The 18,634-nt window shown below is 42.3% G+C and overlaps 1 protein-coding gene and 1 non-coding gene across 2 annotated transcripts; one reads left to right on the top strand and one right to left on the bottom strand.

Moving 5' to 3' along the window:
- Nucleotides 1–173: 173 nt before the first annotated feature.
- On the bottom strand, nucleotides 174–2,395 carry LOC141617984 (uncharacterized). Its single transcript, XM_074435128.1, has 2 exons — nucleotides 1,726–2,395; nucleotides 174–1,061 (listed from the first exon to the last, which is right to left on the bottom strand). The coding sequence occupies exons 1-2, from the start codon at nucleotides 2,345–2,347 to the stop codon at nucleotides 289–291; spliced, it is 1,395 nt and encodes a 464-aa protein (XP_074291229.1). The 5' UTR covers nucleotides 2,348–2,395; the 3' UTR covers nucleotides 174–288.
- A 14,589-nt stretch (nucleotides 2,396–16,984) lies between these two features.
- LOC141619658 (small nucleolar RNA R71) lies at nucleotides 16,985–17,091 on the top strand. Its single transcript, XR_012531777.1, has one exon. It is a non-coding gene; the product is annotated as a small nucleolar RNA R71 (small nucleolar RNA).
- Nucleotides 17,092–18,634: the final 1,543 nt, after the last annotated feature.

The raw sequence follows: 18,634 nt of genomic DNA, 5'->3' as shown, positions 1-18,634 counted from the left end.
ATTTTCCTTTTTTTTGGGGAATCAAATCGAACCCCTGACCACTTGTTTAAGAGATGAGAGCCCTTACCACTCACACCAGCCAACTTTGGTTTTTCATTTTCCTTTTAAAAACGATATGATTACAATTAAAACTTGAGTATGCAAATAAATTCAATAATTCAAAGGATAACAAATTCAGTAACAATCACATAACAATATAAATAACACATGAATTATAATTACTCCATTGCATATAACTGAATTAAGCCGTGGCCGAACCAGGAATTATATGTATCCGCAATCCATCAATTAACGTTTCTTGCAAACAACTCCACGGCCAGTAAGCCCAGAACCACAATTAATATCCGCGAAATCGAACCCGCTCGAAGAACTCTGATTCCCTTTTCCAGTAAATTTAGCCACATGACAATCCGTAGCAAACAGACTCGAGGAACGAAACTCCTTATCGCCTCCAAGAACCGGCATTGCGATTCCCATCTTAACCCGACTCACATAATTTTTACCATAAGTTTGCCCTAGAACTCCATCAACATCTCCACTGAAAGAGTAAAACTTAAAGTTGAGGTCAAGATGAGCAAAACAATCGTTTTTCGTAATCCCATACTTGTGAACCAAGTTATCTTTCATAGTAATCGGTACCACATTTGCCGTGAGTTTGAAGTTTCCTTCAACCGTGATCTCTACCGCATTTGTAGCCATTAACCTCGTGATTGTCACGCCGTCCTTGGACGAACGCCAGCTTGCGCCCTCGGTTTCGTTGAGGTTAATTGGATGGTCGTCGAAAGAGAGGGAGAGACGGTCTAGAGCGTCATTCCATGTTGCGGTTTTTTTAGCTCCTACGTGAATTTGGTGGTTGTCGAAGAGGATGCCTAGGGATTGGACCCAAGTGAAGTCACGTCTAATGTCGGCGTTGCGATTCCCGATGAAGTGGGCGTTGATGTGGAGGTTGGTGTCGGAGACAAGGCAGAAGTGTTGGTCTTTCTTGCCATGGAAGTAAAATGTGAGTCCGTCTGCTCCGGTGAATTTCGGGTCTTGACATACTGTTCCGGGCTTGTCACAACCTATACAGAGTACTCTGTAGTAAGTAATTAAAGAGTCTAAAGATATTTTATATAATTTTTCTCGGGAAATGTAAATTACTTTCTCTGTTCCACTGAATTGTTTACGTTTTTCAAATTATGTGAAGAATTTTGAAAAACGTAAACAATTCAGGAAACAGGGGAAGTATAGTACAAGAGAAATTAGATAACAAAGTTTGTAGACGAGGTTACTACAAATAGAATTTTGAAAAACTTAAACAATTCAATGAAACAGAGAAAGTATAGTACGACTTTACGAGTATAAGAGAAATTAGATGACCAAGTTGATAGACGAGCTTACTACAAATAGGACTGCATGTGACACAATCAACATGACATGTCTCGGCACATGTAGGAGGGCAAGCAAGCCCTCCTACAGTCCTACATGTAACATATACTTTCTTTGTTTCATAGAAAAATTTGAGTATGAAGTCTCAGATAACATAAAATTTAAAATTTCCATCAAAACTTTTCTCAAGACATGTAACATATACTTTCTTTGTTTCATTGAACTGTTTTTGTTTTTCAAAATTCTCCTCGCTTTTTTTTGAAAACGTAAACAATTCAATAGAACAAATAAACTATATATACTCCGTATATAGTATAAGCGAAATTAGTTAAACAAGTTATTAGTAGATGAGCTTACTACAAACAGGACTGCAAGTGACACAATCAACATGACACGTCTCGGGACATGTAGGAGGGCAAGCAAGCCGTCTTTGATAACAATGAGGATAGTCCTTGCTCATGCATCGTCCAAAGCGCTTTGAACTCGCTTCTGAAGCTGGCGGATTAGGGGTGGCGGTCACAGATCCTGATGAAGTGGTTGGGGATGGGGTTGTAGTCGAGGGCGGTACCTGTACGGGTGGTGTGTATATAGGCGAGGGTGGCGGTGGTGGAGTATAAACAGGGGAAACAGGGCTACAAACCGGTTGACACGACCCACAATCGGCTACACACGTGCGAGGGCATGAAGCCGGACATAACATTTTTTTCTTGTTACAAGACGGGAACAATTTATTAGTACACTTGACCTCCTTAGGTTTTATTATCTTCGGACCGCAAATAGGCTGACAACTATTACAATCGACCGTGCAATTGCTAGAACAAGTACTCGGACAATTAAACTCTTTGTGAAAACATGTTGTGAAATGATGATCGGTACACCTCACTTTCTTAGGCGGTAACACCTTAGGTGGCTTCGGCGCTGCCTCGACAAATGCCAAGGCAAGGAAGAGGACGGCTAGTGCGACCGCTACTTGCTTCATTTTACGTATTTTTGATGATTAATAAGAATATTGTTTGTAAATTGTAAATTGTAATGTGAGATTTGAAAATGAGAATGAGAAGCCTCATTTACATGCTTTATATATGCATGATTATCGATTGCATGGTTTGGTAAGGGAGCAACTTTTACGTGGTGTTCAATGTTAAAGTCTATTCTAGCCAAATATATAGGCCATATCCCAAATCTCGTGGGTTTGGACCTTAATTTTGCTCCATTTTTTTGTTAGGTCAAAGTCAATCCAAGGTTTAGTACATTTTTACCAATCACACTCTACTTTAGCTTGACTACATTATGAATAGTTAGTTGTCTAATTTATTAAGATAATATTCTGCCGTCTCAATCATTTGTTTGCCTTTAATTTAAATACATCTCGGAAGGAATTAAAAAAAGCAGACAAGTAGTTGGAAAAAAAGGAGTATATTGCCATTATATATAATCTCTGTTTATCAATTTAGACTTTTTATTAAGATAAATCAAGTACATTTGAAACATAAGAAAATTATCTCTACCAAAATCTAAGTTAATGGTTGAAATTCAATCTATGGTCTATATTTATTCCAGTATATCCTTTGTCACAATTATTTATTTATTTATTTTATTTATTTTTATGAGAAGTTTTTTAATCAAATGATTAGGACGGAGGAAGTATATAAACTTGTCGGATTGGAATTTTCATAGTAACACATTGTAGTGATTGGGAACATGGTTAAGGTTTGGCTTAAAATGTTTCCTCCATCTCGTTATGATCTTCCTATTTCACCTTTTTAGGTTAAAATTTTAAAATTTAAACCATAAATATGTAAAAAAAAATATAAAAAGATGTGTTAGGATATTTGAACTAGTTTTTGAACCCGTGCACTGCACGGGTGGTAATGTAAAATATTATTTTGAGTGTATATTATGTAGAGATATATACTATGTAAAATAGGTTAAATGTTATTAGTAAATTTTAAATGGTACTGTTCATTTTAAGTTTTTTTACTAGTTGGTAAAGTATAGGAAACGGTCGACATACAACGTGATTGAGCCAAAAAAATGACATACGATATTTGTGACAACCCAACAAATAACCCAAAAAGGCCCAATCCAGAGTACCCAGCCCAATCACAAAATAAACAATAAGACCAACAAAACCCGATTAATTGATGAGGTTGTACTAAATAATCAGTCAATCAAAATACTCCCTCCTATTCTGCATAACCGTCTCATTGTGAAAATGGCACAGGAATTAAGAAAGTGAGTTTAGACCACACAAAACTGACAATGGGACAGTTATGTGAATAGACGGAAATGGAATTGAATTTGGACCACACAACACTTACCAAAAATAGACAATGGGACAATTACCCGACTAGACGGAAATGGACAACGGGACAATTATGTAGAATAGGAGGGAGTATCAAATGCGTTTAATCCTTATCGCAACGTCCGCTTGTCTCTCTCTCTCACTCCTCATCTATTCTCTTTTTTTCGACGAAATGTAAGTATATTATAGAAAAATTGGAACCGTCACAATTTTTTGCGAGTTTGGAACTAAGCCCAAAGACTCGTACATTGCGAGCTCAAATAATCTAAATCGGAAAATTTCATCGCTTTGCAACCACACTTCAATCTACCTTTACCTCAAAAATACCCTTGGTCCTGATATTTTTATTTAGAAAACAGTATTTTCGTATCAACAAAAGTAATCATTTTAAAAACACCATTTACTAAAATTATTATAAGTACATAACACTCTCCTCGTCCTAATCAATTATTTTCCTCTATTTTGTTAAACAAATAACTTGAAAAGAAGTATACTCGCTCCAATCCAATCCATTAAACACTTAATTTTGGAGGTCGAACTTCACAAACTATAACCACAAATATAGAAAAAAAAAACTATAAAATCTTAAAAGATGAAACTAACATATTAAATTTGAAAACTAAATGTTACCGGTAGATTGGAATCAATGAAGAATTTGAGATTCTTTTTTGGTCATGGAAAAATACAATATCTTATGGGTTTATGGTCTTAGCCTAAATGATATATCGATTCTCATAATAATTTTTGAGATATATCATTGTGCATGGACACCAAATGACAAAGTTCACTAATAGATTTTTACAGCAAAGACATTCACCTAAAAATGAGTTGTTCCGGGTGTAATTCCGGAGCAGGATTGTGACCACTTGATCGAGCTTGTAGAATGATGTCGTTGCTCGTCTCTTCCTTTCACTCTTTCCTGTAAAGATGAACAAACTGAGGGCTCGGCTTGGGGCCGAGCGTACTCACTCCGACGCTCAAGTCAGTAAACTTAGAGAGATAAGTTGTATGTTTAACTTGGCAAAGTATATTGTAGAGCAATTGGTCTCCCTTGTGACGGGTTACCATTTGTGGTGGATATTTTGTGAGATAAAATGGTAACAAAATGGGTTAGTGGAGAAAGGGGACCACATGAATAGTGTTGCAGAGAGAGAAAAAGTGGGTACTTTGTGAGGTAAAATGGTATCCGTCACTCAAAAGTGACGGATATGTGCCGTCACAAACAAGAATTTGTGATTGTAGAGAGATAAGGGAGTTTTTATATTAGATTTTCCGTTCCTTCTCAATGAGAGATGTGGAGTATTTATAGACTTTCACCTTTTGTCACGTAGTGGCCAAGTGGCGTAGCAGGTGAAAAGACTGTCTTACCCTCGGCCGAGGGACCCATGACAGGCCGGCATGCCTGGTTGACTCCATGCCGAGGGGACTGATTGTGAGTATACGGATATGCCTCTCGACAGGCTAGTTGCCGAGCCGAGACCCAAGTGACAGGCCGACAGGCTTTGTCGGTTAGGCCGTTTTTCTTTTGACTTGTTGTCTTTTAGCTTTGACCTTGGTCAATATGTTGACTTGGTCAGCGGGTGCAGAATATGCCCCATCAATTTTCCCCCAGCGTAGTCTATGCCGTGGTATGGACCTTCGATGCGTGTTGAGCGTATTCTGCGCATGTCGAACTTCTTCCTCGGCTTGGTCCTGTTCAGGCCGTACCATATCCCCCCTCCACATTGTTGTGTAATGGACATCGAATGTGGAAAAGGAAATGGCGCTGGCCGAGACCAAGGTTGGGAGTGCCGTGTGCTTTTGATTGCCCCGGCCGTCTTTGCCAAGCTTGGTTGATCACCGGTGGCGTTGGCAAGTAGATACCAAGGAGCGTGTCGAAGAAGATTTGTCACCGTATGTCGATTGACCTTCGTGGGCTGCATGCTTGACACGTGGCCTGGTATTGATTGGTGGACGTTTCATGGGCTTTGCTCTTGATTGGTTCACTGAATGGGCTTTACTCTATAAATAGAGCAGTGTGCCCCTCATTTTGCTGTGCAAATTTCATTTTCAAGAAAAATTTCCTCTCTCTAGTTTTCGAAGAGTTTTATCTCTCTAATTTTCGAAGCGTTACTCGGCGTAACACTTTCTTTCAAGGTAAAAACAAATTCTTCCCCAACTTTTATTTGTTAAGTATTCGTTGCCACCATATCTGCTGCTGACGCTCCGCCTAGTACCTCAACCCCGGGGGACGAACCGCCGCATCCTGATGAACAGGAGCCACTGGTTTTCTGCCCGGTAGGGTTCGGGGGTCGCAAGTCGCCTTCTCCTGAAATCGACGGGAAATATCTCGAGGATTTTGATGATGAGGAGGAGGAAGAGACCCAATCTGATTCAGAGAGGCCGCATTACTTGTGGCACGGCGAAGCCTGCTCGATTAAACCTGATCGCGTTTGGACGAACAAGTTCGCTTCTGTCTCCGGGCCTGAACTTTTCGAAGACCACTACAACTTCGGCAGGGGGTATAGAATTATTGTCCCTGTGGGTGATCAGGCAGTCTGTTGCCCTCCCGAAGGTTGTATAGGCGTGTATATTAGACATCTGGAGTATGGGCTCCGTTTTCCTCTTAATGAACGCGTCTCGGCCATAATCAAAGCCATGAATGTCGCCGTGGCACAACTGCACCCGTTGGCCATTAGGACGATTATTGGCTTCGTATGGTTTTGTCTTTTTAAGGGGGTGGCCCCAACGGTGAACCTTTTCCGCCGGCTCCACCATCTTCGGCTGTCTACCCAAGGCGTCATGGGGTGGTACAGCGTGCAGACCGAGCCGGGTTACGTGACCGTCTCCAAGCTGACATCCTGCAAAGACTGGAATGGGCGGTGGGTATATGTCGAGGTTCCGGAGGACTATCCACTACCCCGGTCCTTTCAGCGCCGCGTCAATTTGCGCTGTGAGAGTCAGGGGGAGCATGAAAGATATGTCTCCCGTAATAAGATTAAGATGGACGCCAAGAAGGTTTATCTTAATGACGACGAAGTGCGGGCAATGAGCATGTTCGAGGCTGAGAAGGATGGCACGCCGAAGGGATGGATGCCTCCGACGCAGATCGTCCTTCAAGACGAGCCGCTTTGTCACGTCGGCCTCATACCGGTCCTCAGCCAGGGTGAGTGGGGTCGGTATGAGGCCCCCTTTTACTTTTATGCTTCGATATTTGAGCCTCGGTTTACTTCTTTTGCTTAACTCTTGCTTTGTTTCTTGCAGATCGATTTGGCCGGGATCTCTCTGTCTCCATCCTAAGCAAGTTGGGACTTGACCAGGACAGGAGAGTTGTTGAACTGCACCCTAAGGCCGCGCCGCGTGATCGCAAGCAGGCCCCGCACGAACTCATGGAGCAGGCGTTGAAAGCAATGGATGTGGGGGCGACTCAAGCAGAGATTGGCGGTAACGTGCCGCACCGGAGACCAAAAGCAACGTCTTCGGCGGCTACGACGTCAACTCCAACTCGATCTCCAATCCCCATTGTCCAAAAAGATAAGGAGGTCGTCAATGTTGACGAGGACGTCACCGTTCTGGAGGGTCCTCCTTCACATAAGAGGAAAGAAGCAACGCCTGCTGCTGCTGTTACCGAGGCAGGGAAAGAAAAGGGGTTAGCCGACCCTCAATCCAAGAAGGCTAGGACTGGTACGGATCTAACCCATGGCTCGGATTTAGCAGGTTCCTTATGCATTCCTGATGACAGGCTTTCTGATATGTCGATGAATGTTGACATGGACGCTTTGTCTGGGTTTTTTCTAGATCAACCGTCGCCAACTGTTGTTCTCACCGAACGTCAATTGGAGAAGCAGCCTGTGCAGATGGGCGACAAAAATGTCACCGCCGACACCTCGTCCGAGAAGGCTTCCTTCGTTCAGCTCAGGGCGTACGGCATTAGGTTGGCAAAAAGGCTGGTGAAGTGGGCTAAAGTTGCCGGCACTCATCTTATCGAGCAAGAAAAGCTCGTGGCTCAAACTGCCCATTCGCTCCAATGGCTTAGACTTGAGCTTGCCGCTTCTAGGGAGAAGGCCGAGAAGGCGAAGCAGGACTTCCTCGCTGAGCGAAAGCTTAAGGAGGATGCTGAGAAGGTGGTCCTGGCCGAGAGAGCTAAGGTTGAGTCCGCGTTGGCTGATGCCGCTAAGTTGCGGGAGGAGAGAAACAAACTTGAAGGCGGTTATAAGGCCATGGTTGAGCAGAGGGAAAGATGAAAGACCCTGCATTTGGCCGAGGCGAAGGAACATAAGGGCACAAAGGCTATCCTTGCTCAGAGGGAGAAGGATATCGAGCTGCTGAAAACCGTCATCATCCCTGGAATGTGTGCCCGGTACCGGGACCAAGCTGAAGATGCTACAAGGGATGCGATTAAGGAGCTCCTTCCTGAAGGCACTTTTCCGTGGCAAGATTTTGACAGACTTCTGGATGAGAAGGCGACTGCGGAGGAGGCCAAGGCCGCGGCCGAGGCGAAGGCGGCGAAGGCTGCTCAGGAAGCTGCGGCCAAGGCGGCCCATGATGCTAAGGTGAAGGAGGCTAGAGAGGAGGCTGAGAAGGCAAAGGCACGTGACGCTGCCAAGTCGTCCTCTGGGCCGTCCACCGACGGTGATGCTGCTGCTGCCGGTGGCGAGCGGCAACAAGCATAGGGAGACGGGCGGTCGTCACCAGATTCACCTGGCCCTTCGGACAGCCTCAGCTGTTCGGGGGCCAATTTTTGAGCCTTTCCTCCCTGCCATCCTTTTGGCGCTTCATGTCTGAAATGTTGTAATTTTTGTTGTTCCTTCTTTTTTTGTTAAACTTTGGTAGGTTGAGCTTAGGCTATCCCTATGGGGACGGCCGTCGACTTTATTTTGTCTCACTTGTAAACATTTTCAATGAAGTTTGTTTATTTGCCTTCGGCTTGGCCGAGGCTTTGATCTCATCCTCCATTCAGTTGTCTTCTTACGTTTTTAAACATATTGAGCGCTTTTCTCGTTTTACCTTCGGCTTGGCCGAGGCAATTAGATTGCGTATCTCAACTGTACTTAAACATTTTTAGCATATTGGTCGTGCCCTCTGCTGCACCTGAACAGGCCGAGGTAGCAAGATTCACGTTTCCCAATTTGCTCAGCAACATGTTGGCATGTCGGTCGCTTCCTCCTCCGCTCTCGGTCTGGCCGAGGCGGTCAGATTTGCGCTTCCCAACTGCTGTTGTAAACATGTTAGCATATCGGTCGTTTCCCCGTCACTCCCGGCTTTGGCCGAGGCAATCGAGGTTACGGCTCGACTGCATTCGTATCTATAGACATATTGATCGCTTCCTCTGCCACTCCCGGATTGGCCGAGGCAGTCAGATTTGCGTTTCTCAACTGTAATTATACGTTCTTAAGCATATTGGTCGCTTTCGCGAGTATCAACTGCATTTGTAGTGACTGCCCGACTTTGGCCGTGGCGTCTACTTTGGTACGACTACGGAGGGGACAAGCATTTCGATGGAAAACTTGGATCACTCTTCATAAGATATAATCACGCGTTGGGGTGCCCACAACAGTCTCGGACACCTCCGCCGCTATACGAAATATTTCCTAAGGTTGTCTGTGTTCCAATGGCTCATTAGAGGCACACCCTCCATGTCTGTCAGCCGGTATGTCCCCGGCCTCATTTCTTCAACCACCTTGTAGGGTCCCTCCCAGTTGGCCGTCATCTTACCATGGATGTTTCCTTTGTTGGTTGCGGCCGACTTTCTTAGGACTAGATGTCCTACTCTCAAGTCCCTTTTGTGGACCCTACGGTTGTAGGCTCTTCTCATTCGGTTTTGATATACTGCCAAGTTGAGTCGTGTCGTATCTCGGCTTTCTTCGACCAGGTCTAGGGAGGCTCTCAGGCCTTCTTCATTTTCGACTGGGTTAAAGGTTTGTGTTCTGAATGTCGGCACCGCTGCTTCAATTGGCAGGACGGCCTCAGACCCATAGACTGGGTGGAATGGACTGTACCCTGTTGCTTCTTTCTCCGTGGTTCGAAGGGACCACAGGACGCCGGGTAGTTCATCAGCCCATTTTCCCTTTAGATCTTCAACCTTCTTCTTCAACCCGTTCAGTATTGTTTTATTAGCTGCCTCCGCCTGCCCGTTGCTCTGAGGGTGGCAGACGGAGGAGTATACAAATTTGATACCGACCTCTTCCAACCAATTCATCACCGTGTCGCTCCAAAACTCTCGGCCGTGGTCAAATACAATGACTTGGGGCAACCCAAAACGAGTTATGATGTTCTCCCAAATCATCTTTCTTACGGCCGCCGTGGTCTTGGCAGGTACCGCGACAGCCTCGACCCATTTGGTGAAGTAGTCAACGGCGACAATCAGGTACTTCCTTCCTCCGGAGGCCGTCGGAAATGGTCCTAATAAATCCATCCCCCACTGTACAAATGGTAGGGGATTAAGTACCGGTTGCAGGTCTCGGGAAGGTGCATGTATTACCGGAGCATGCATCTGACAATTCTTGCACTTCTTGGTTTTTGCCCTGGAATCTTTCAGCATGGTAGGCCAGAAGTAGCCGGCTCAGAGAGCTTTGTGGGCTAGCGTTCTCGCCCCCATGTGATGTCCGCATATGCCTTCGTGAATCTCTGTCAGTATAAGCTCTGCGTCGGCTGGGCCGACACATTTCAAGAGTGGTCTTATTACGGACCTTCTGTACAATTCTCCTTCGAACACTAAGTACCTTGCAGCGATCCTTCTTATCTTCTGAGACAGACTGCGGTCCTCCGGCAACTCTTTTGTCAGCTTTTATTTCATTATCGGAGTCATCCACGTCGTCTCGGCTTCGATGTATCCCACCATGCCGATGGTCTCAGTGATGCTTTTAGCATTTCTGATATCCACCAGCACGGTTCGACTGACATTTTTGATGCTTAAATTAGTAAGTTTCGAGAGAGCGTCGGCTCGGTTGTTCTCAGACCTGGGGATGCACTGTATTTGGAAAGATTTCAATTTTGAGGTGTCAGCTTTTACCCTCTCCAGGTACCTTACCATACCATCGTCTCGAGTCTCATACTCTCCTCGGATTTGATTAGTCACTAAGAGCGAGTCTGTTTTCAACACAATATGCTCCGCCCCGGCAGCTCTAGCTAACTCGACTCCAGTTATCACCGCCTCATATTTGGATTCGTTGTTTGAGGCCGAGAAGGTAAACTTCAAGGCGTACTCAAACTCGTTTCCTTTAGGGCTGATGATAAGGATGACGGCTCCTAAGCTGTTCGCCATGGAGGACCCGTCGGTTCACTTCCCACACGCCGGGATGTGATTCTTCTTGATACGTGCACTCAGCCAGGAAGTCTGCAAGCGCTTGCCCTTTTATCGAAGGCCTCGGCTTGTACTGAATGCCAAAGCCGGAGAGCTCCACTGCCCATTTGATAAGTGTGGACAGCGGGCCGCCCACGGGGGCGCTTGGTGAAGGTCGAAAACAAGCGTTTGCATTTTGTATGGAGTCGCCACCAATTTTTATGGGAAATTGGAACCGTTCGAGTACCTCGTGTCATGTCAAGACACAAAGTAGTGACATGAACACTAAGCAATCGTTACCCTTAGCATTCTATGTCTAGAATGACTCTCGTGGATGCCAATGAACACGGGTGCTCACGGAGATCTGGAGTAAGGGGTGAGGGTACGTATTAGGAAGCTTGATAGGCTTATCGCGTACCTATGCAAAGATAAAATTCCCTAAACACAAATTAATGTAGCAATAGGGGTCGAACACAAGGAAACGGGAATTACTTCGTGAATTGCTATGGGTAGATTCTTATCAAGGTCGATTTCGATTTTGGTTTGATTGGTTTGTTTGATGATTAATAACAATAATGAAGTAAATTATATAATAAAAGAGAGTCTAAGGGGTTCGGGTCACGCATGCAAAGGTAAACATATAATCATGATAAACTTGGTACTAATAACATTGTCAATTGCTTAGGCTTAAAGATACCCATCTTACGATATTAGTATCAACCATAGACCGGGTCCTAGAGAAACTCTCGTCCATGACTAGGTCGTCCCACTATACATGCTTAGTCTAATTCAATTCCGTGCCTCTCGACTTATAGAACGAATAAACAAACTTAATCGAATGAATAGGGCCCTAAACAAAGATTAAACATTGTGGCACAAGCATGTGATAGAAGCAAGATGAACAATATTATTATTAATCTATTTTATCATGTTATATACTTGATTATTGCATGGCTCCCCTAGCCCTTAGACTAAGAGAATTAGCTACTCATACTAAAATGTAAATTGCAAACTAAACTATAAGAAGTGCTAAACATGGTTGTATGATTTATATGGATTTGATAATATAACATGTAAAAGGAATAATGCTAATGTAAAATGGAATACTTGATTATAAACTATGTGGTAACTAAAATAGAAAATGTAAAATTGCAAACTAGAAATAGAAATACCTTAATAATAGAGAACTTGTATGGAAGAACAATGTATAACCAAAAGCTTGAAATAACTTAGAACCAAATGTTTAAGAACTACAAGATTAACTAATTTGTAAACTAATATGAAAACTATTGAGAGATTATATTGCTTAAGGCTATGAAGAACTAAAATGAGACGTGAATAAGAGATATCCCAAAACCCCGGAACACCTCTCCTATTTATAGGAGAGGAAAAGAAACGTAAATGGGCTAGATGCATGCGGCCCCGATCGGGGTTAGGTGGCCCCGATCGGGGTCGTGTGTTTCCGGGTATTTTCGCTTAATTCCTCACTTAATTGCTTGAGGAATCCTAAGTGCGTGATTAATGACCCTTAATGCACCCGGGTAAATGCCTTCTCTATCATCTTTAGAGCCTCCAAAAAGTATCCCATGCATGTTGGAATCCTAAGCTTTTTCATCTTGACTTGGACTTGATCATTGGGCCTTGACTTTGATTGTTGGCAACATTTGCAATTCTCACTTCAATCCATCAATTTCTCCATGCAAAACCCAATCCAATGCTCCATGCTTAGTCCAACACTTGGTCTTGTTTAGCTTAGTGAACTTAGTGTGTAAAATGATAGGAAAAAGCCTCTAAATGCTTAGATTCCTACAAAAACATGTTAAGACAAGCAAATACACTAGAACAACAAATATTAGCTTATGACACTATGATAAGTGCTAAATAACAATTAAAATGGAGCTAATATAGGGGATGAAAGTATATAAAATATGCACTTATCAAACTCCCCCAAGCTAAACCCTTGCTTGTCCTCAAGCAAGAAACCAAATTCCATCAATTGCAATATCCAAACAAGCTAAGCATAATGATTTAAAAACCCGAATCAACATGGGCAAGGAACAAAGCAAAGCATGGTTGAGATTTACACGACGGCGTAGCATAGGAAACTTTGAATGAACCTTTAAGCTCTTGCATGATCTTTTGACTTATGGACTCTCACGGGACACTCAAACTCATTTATATGTGAAAGGACAATTTTTGTGAGTAAACACTCAACTATCCTCGACTTATAATAATGTGCCCGCAATCTAATATGGTAATCAATCAAAACTAGTAAGCCAAAACAATCAAATGCAAGCATGATAAAGAAGCCAAATGGGTAGGAAGAAGGCAAATAAACATGGGTAAGAAGGGGGAACAAATGAATTATGGTAATGTGGAGCTAAGTCAAGCTAGCAACTACCAAAAAGGTGCTCAATCCCAATTCCAACCCAATTTTGCAATTCAAATCATAAGAAAACTCTCCATAATGTATGAATAATACTTGAGAATTTCTCACTTCTTTTTATTCTTCTCTTTTTTTCCATTTCAATGCAAACTTCTTTTCTTTCATTTCACTTTCATGCTTTTTTTTTTTCATTTCTTTTTTCAACCTCTTTCTTTTTTTTCATCTTTCTCAATTCATCATTTCTTTTCTTTCATCTTTCTTTTTCATTTTCCCTTTTCTTTCCTTTATTTTCTTAGAGCATTAAGACCAAGCTCACATGAAATTCACACTTTGAAACAAATCCCAATTGAGCACCCAAACAAGACCAAACAAGCTACTAGCTCAACAAGGTAGGCAAGTTATAATGTAGCTATGGAAAATTGTTTGTGAAGGGGTCAATAAGGCAATTATATTCATGTGAATGGCTCCAAAATGCTATAACAAATGAATGCATGCTTACCAAGAGATGACATGAGAACCATACTTGTGCGTTTTGATGTAACACACATCATAAGGAGACCTACACTTACCTAAGAGAGACCGGATATGGATGCATCGGTCAAAAGAGGTTCTACCTTACCATTTTGTAGCTTGCCACAAGTCAAGATCAAGCCTATTCGGTTCATTCTCCATCTCCTACCTACTATGTCAAGACATCCCCATGTAGCTAATATCCCAACATTAAAGAATAAATCATTAGCAACAAGCCATTATTAGGATAAGCAAAGAGCAAAGTAGGCTACAAGCAAGCACAAAGCAAAAATTTCTCTCAAACATTTTCAAATTTTCTACACTACATGCAAACTATGCTATATGCAAATGCAATATCTCCCCCCAAGCTAAACATCACATTGTCCTCAATGTGCCAACAATTCAAAACACCCAATCAAACCATAAAAATGGCTCAAGGCACAAAACAGGAAGGACTAGAGGTTATGTTTAATGGGATGCAAGATCTAAACTAAAATGCAAAGCAATTAAAGACTTACTCGACTTGCTAATCTCCCCCAAGCTAGCATGAACTCGGGTGACGAAGATGTTTCCTTGTGATTGAGGTGAAGAGAATGAGCAAATATGAGAGAAGGAGGGAAGGGAGATACCATCGGGTTTTTGCACAAAGGTCGAAAATTTTTCCTTTTTTTTTCTTCTTTTTACCCGTATAAAGAAACACGCAAACAGGTAGAAAACCACGACCCCGATCGGGGCCACCCAACCCCGATCGGGGTTGACCTCCTCTTCAGGTTTTGCCTTTTTTCCGCATTGATTTAATTCCCTTCTTGTTTCTCGAAAACCACGTCCCCGAACGGGGTTCTTGCATGGGGTTGCGTGCCATATTCTCTTCCAATTCTTCTTCCTTCATTTTCACCTAAAAATCACAAAAAGAAACATTATCAAGTCGAGTATTTTATTACTAATCTACGAAAAACAATAAATTGCAGAAAATTAATAAAAACAAAATAAAAAGCTTGGGTTGCCTCCCAAGAAGCGCTGGTTTAACGTCCCGCACGACGTAAGAAGCTATTTGATTCAAGTTTTGTCATTGAGCTTGCCACCAACCAAGCTCCATTTCATAGCTATCTTTGCATTTCTCAACCATTTGAAATTCTTCAAATAAAATTTCCCTTTCTTCCTTTTTCCACTTTTAGCAATAGTGTCCTTAACATCATCACCTACAAAGAAAACAACACCCATATCGTCCTTCAACGGATCCGTTAGTGAGGATCCAAGCATGGTAGAGGCATAAGAAGAGTCCACAGTGCTAAGTAAATAACAAGACTCTTGTAACATTGGGCTTCTAATGGTGTTGTTTTTGCTAAAGGAAACCCGGTCATCACCCACTTCCAATGTCAACCTCCCATTTTTCACATCAATCAACGCACCCGCGGTGCGCAAAAATGGCCTACCCAATATAATTGGGGTTTGTGAATCCTCGGCCATGTCAAGTATGAGGAAGTCTACGGGTATGAAAAACTTACCAACTTTGACGGGAACATCTTCTAAGACACCTAGAGGTTGCTTTAAAGAACGGTCCGCCATTTGCAATGTAATACTTGTGCATTTTAAAGCACCCATGTTAAGTTTTTCACAAAGGGAATAGGGCATGACACTTACACTAGCACCTAGGTCACAAAGGGCCTTATCAATGGTATATTTGCCTATAGTGCAAGGAATAGAATAGCTACCGGGGTCCTTAAGTTTCGGGGGAGACTTGTTTTGTAAGAGTGCACTACACTCTTCGGTAAAAGCAATGGTCTCAACCTCATTGAAGGATCGCTTCTTTGAGAGGATTTCCTTCATAAACTTTGCATAAGAAGGTACTTGGGTAATCAATTCCATAAACGGGATGGTAACTTGCAAATTTTTATAAACCTCCAAAAATTTAGCAAACTTACCTTCCTCCTTGTGCTTTGCTAGACGATGGGGAAATGGTATTTGAACAATTTCTTTGGGAGGAGCATCCTCCACATCTTTCTCATTCTCATTCTCATTCTCCTTAGGAGCATCCACTTTCTTTGAAACGGCATCACTCTCCTTAGCATTAGGAGAGATTTCTTCAAGAAATACCTCATCACTTTCTTTGGGTATAGAAGACCCAACATCTTTGGCATCAAGCTTGCTCTTCCTCTTTAGCATCAACAATCGATGAGGAAATGGCACACGATCTTTAACAATAGGCTCTTCACTAGCCCTCTTTTTGTCATTTCCCCTAAGCTTAGCTTTTTTGGCAACCACCTCTTCATCCAAAGTCATGGATGGCCCATCATAGCTTGAACCACTTCTCAAGGAAATAGAATTAACGGTTTCATGTGGTTGCTCACCTTGGGGAGGTAGTTGATTATTCTTCCTTTGAGAGCTAGAAGCGGCTAGTTGAGCCACTTGTTGTTCCAACATCTTGACCGCGGCACTATGAGCTTGATCATTCTTTTGAATTTGAGCCAACAATTCCCTTTGCATTTGAACTATCATGCCCTCGAGCTTACCACCTCCTTGATTGTTTTGTTGGCCATTTTATGGTGGATTTTGTTGGTAATTGTTTTGTGGGGGCCTTTGTTGATTTTGATAACCCGGTGGAGGGATATACTTTTGTTGTTGAGGAACATAGGCATTTTGTTGTGGTGGGGGTTGAGGGTTAAGCACATTGTTGCTATTTTAAGACAAGTTCGGATGGAATTTTGTATCCGGGTTATAAGTGTTGGAAAATGTACCCGGTGGATATAAACTTTGTCTTAAAGCTTGAAAAGCATTTACCTCTTCCATAGGGGCTCGGCAATGAGCGGCATAATGACCCGCACCTCCGCAACCGTCACACACAATGATTTGGCTTGTTGAAGACATGGCATTGACTTGTTGAATGGAATCTCTAGCATCCCTTTCCGCTATTTGTTGTTGGAGCAAAGCAATTTGAGCTAGCAAAACAGAATTGTTAGAGGATTCTTCTTTACCTTTGGATGGCACAACTCGGGAATTGACATATTGGGCATCATGGATCGCCATAGATTCGATCGTGGAATGAGCAAGATCGGTGTCAATTTGATCAAACCGCCCATTGTTGGCGGAATCAAGAATCCTTCGGGACTCGGCACAACATCCATTGTAGAATGTTATTGCAAGAAACCATTCATCTAGCCCATGGTGTGGGCATTGCCTTTGAAGCTCTTTGTACCTCTCCCAAGCCTCATATAAGCTCTCAAGAGCTTGTTGACGGAATCCGGTGATTTGGCTCCTCAAAGTTTGAGTTTTCTCCGGTGGAAAAAACTTTTGATAGAAGGCTAGAGCCAAAGTCTCCCAATTGGTGATTCCCAAGGTGGTGCGGTCAAGGCTATTGATCCAAAGCTTGGCCTTGTCCTTCAAAGAAAAAGGGAAAAGTATTTCCCTTATTTGGGCTTGGGTGACACCCGTTTGCCGAATCATGGAGCAATAGTCACAAAAGTTTTGCACATGCAAATTGGGATCCTCCAAAGGACTTCCTCCAAATTGCTTTCTCTCCACAAGGCTAATGAAAGCCGGTTTGATCTCGAAGTCCGGCGCGGTGATTTGAGTGGTTGTGATTCCGGCCGGAAGCATGGCCGCGGTGGGCTTTGAGTGATCGGAAAGCTTCACCATCTTTTTGGTAGTAGATGGTGATGGTGGTGGAGATGATGAACTTGAAACCTCCTCTTCTTCAAGAACCTCTAGATCGTCTAAGTAAGACTTTCTAGCACTTTCAACTTGGATGGGTGAAGTGGCTTCTTTAATTTCCTTCCAAAATCGTCGTCTTCTCCTAAATGTTTTCTCGGGCTCGGAATCCGGTGAAAGCAATTCTCCACTACGAGAGGACCTGGGCATAAGACAACAATTTCTAGGAAAATGATAAGTAACGGTTTCAAGGAACAAGTGTTCCTCAAGACAAAATAAAACAAGATAAAAATCAACAATTCAATAAGCAATAAAACCGTTTCCCCGGCAACGGCGCCAAATTTTGATAGGCTTATCGCGTACCTATGCAAAGATAAAATTCCCTAAACACAAATTAATGTAGCAATAGGGGTCGAACACAAGGAAACGGGAATTACTTCGTGAATTGCTATGGGTAGATTCTTATCAAGGTCGATTTCGATTTTGGTTTGATTGGTTTGTTTGATGATTAATAACAATAATGAAGTAAATTATATAATAAAAGAGAGTCTAAGGGGTTCGGGTCACGCATGCAAAGGTAAACATATAATCATGATAAACTTGGTACTAATAACATTGTCAATTGCTTAGGCTTAAAGATACCCATCTTACGATATTAGTATCAACCATAGACCGGGTCCTAGAGAAACTCTCGTCCATGACTAGGTCGTCCCACTATACATGCTTAGTCTAATTCAATTCCGTGCCTCTCGACTTATAGAACGAATAAACAAACTTAATCGAATGAATAGGGCCCTAAACAAAGATTAAACATTGTGGCACAAGCATGTGATAGAAGCAAGATGAACAATATTATTATTAATCTATTTTATCATGTTATATACTTGATTATTGCATGGCTCCCCTAGCCCTTAGACTAAGAGAATTAGCTACTCATACTAAAATGTAAATTGCAAACTAAACTATAAGAAGTGCTAAACATGGTTGTATGATTTATATGGATTTGATAATATAACATGTAAAAGGAATAATGCTAATGTAAAATGGAATACTTGATTATAAACTATGTGGTAACTAAAATAGAAAATGTAAAATTGCAAACTAGAAATAGAAATACCTTAATAATAGAGAACTTGTATGGAAGAACAATGTATAACCA

Source organism: Silene latifolia, chromosome 1 (genome assembly GCF_048544455.1).
Source record: "Silene latifolia isolate original U9 population chromosome 1, ASM4854445v1, whole genome shotgun sequence".
Taxonomy (NCBI): domain Eukaryota; kingdom Viridiplantae; phylum Streptophyta; class Magnoliopsida; order Caryophyllales; family Caryophyllaceae; genus Silene; species Silene latifolia.
The sequence above is the reverse complement of the archived record's forward strand: the minus strand, read 5'-3'. Positions and strand labels throughout refer to the sequence as shown.

What these genes read in the sequence shown, in the direction of transcription:
- LOC141617984 (XM_074435128.1), bottom strand. Translation starts at nt 2,347, where the DNA reads ATGAAGCAAGTAGCGGTCGCACTAGCCGTCCTCTTCCTTGCCTTGGCA. An exon ending in CACTTGCAGTCCTGTTTGTA is followed by an intron (nt 1,062 to 1,725) that starts GTAAGCTCATCT and finishes TACTCTGTATAG; the next exon opens with GTTGTGACAAGCCCGGAACA.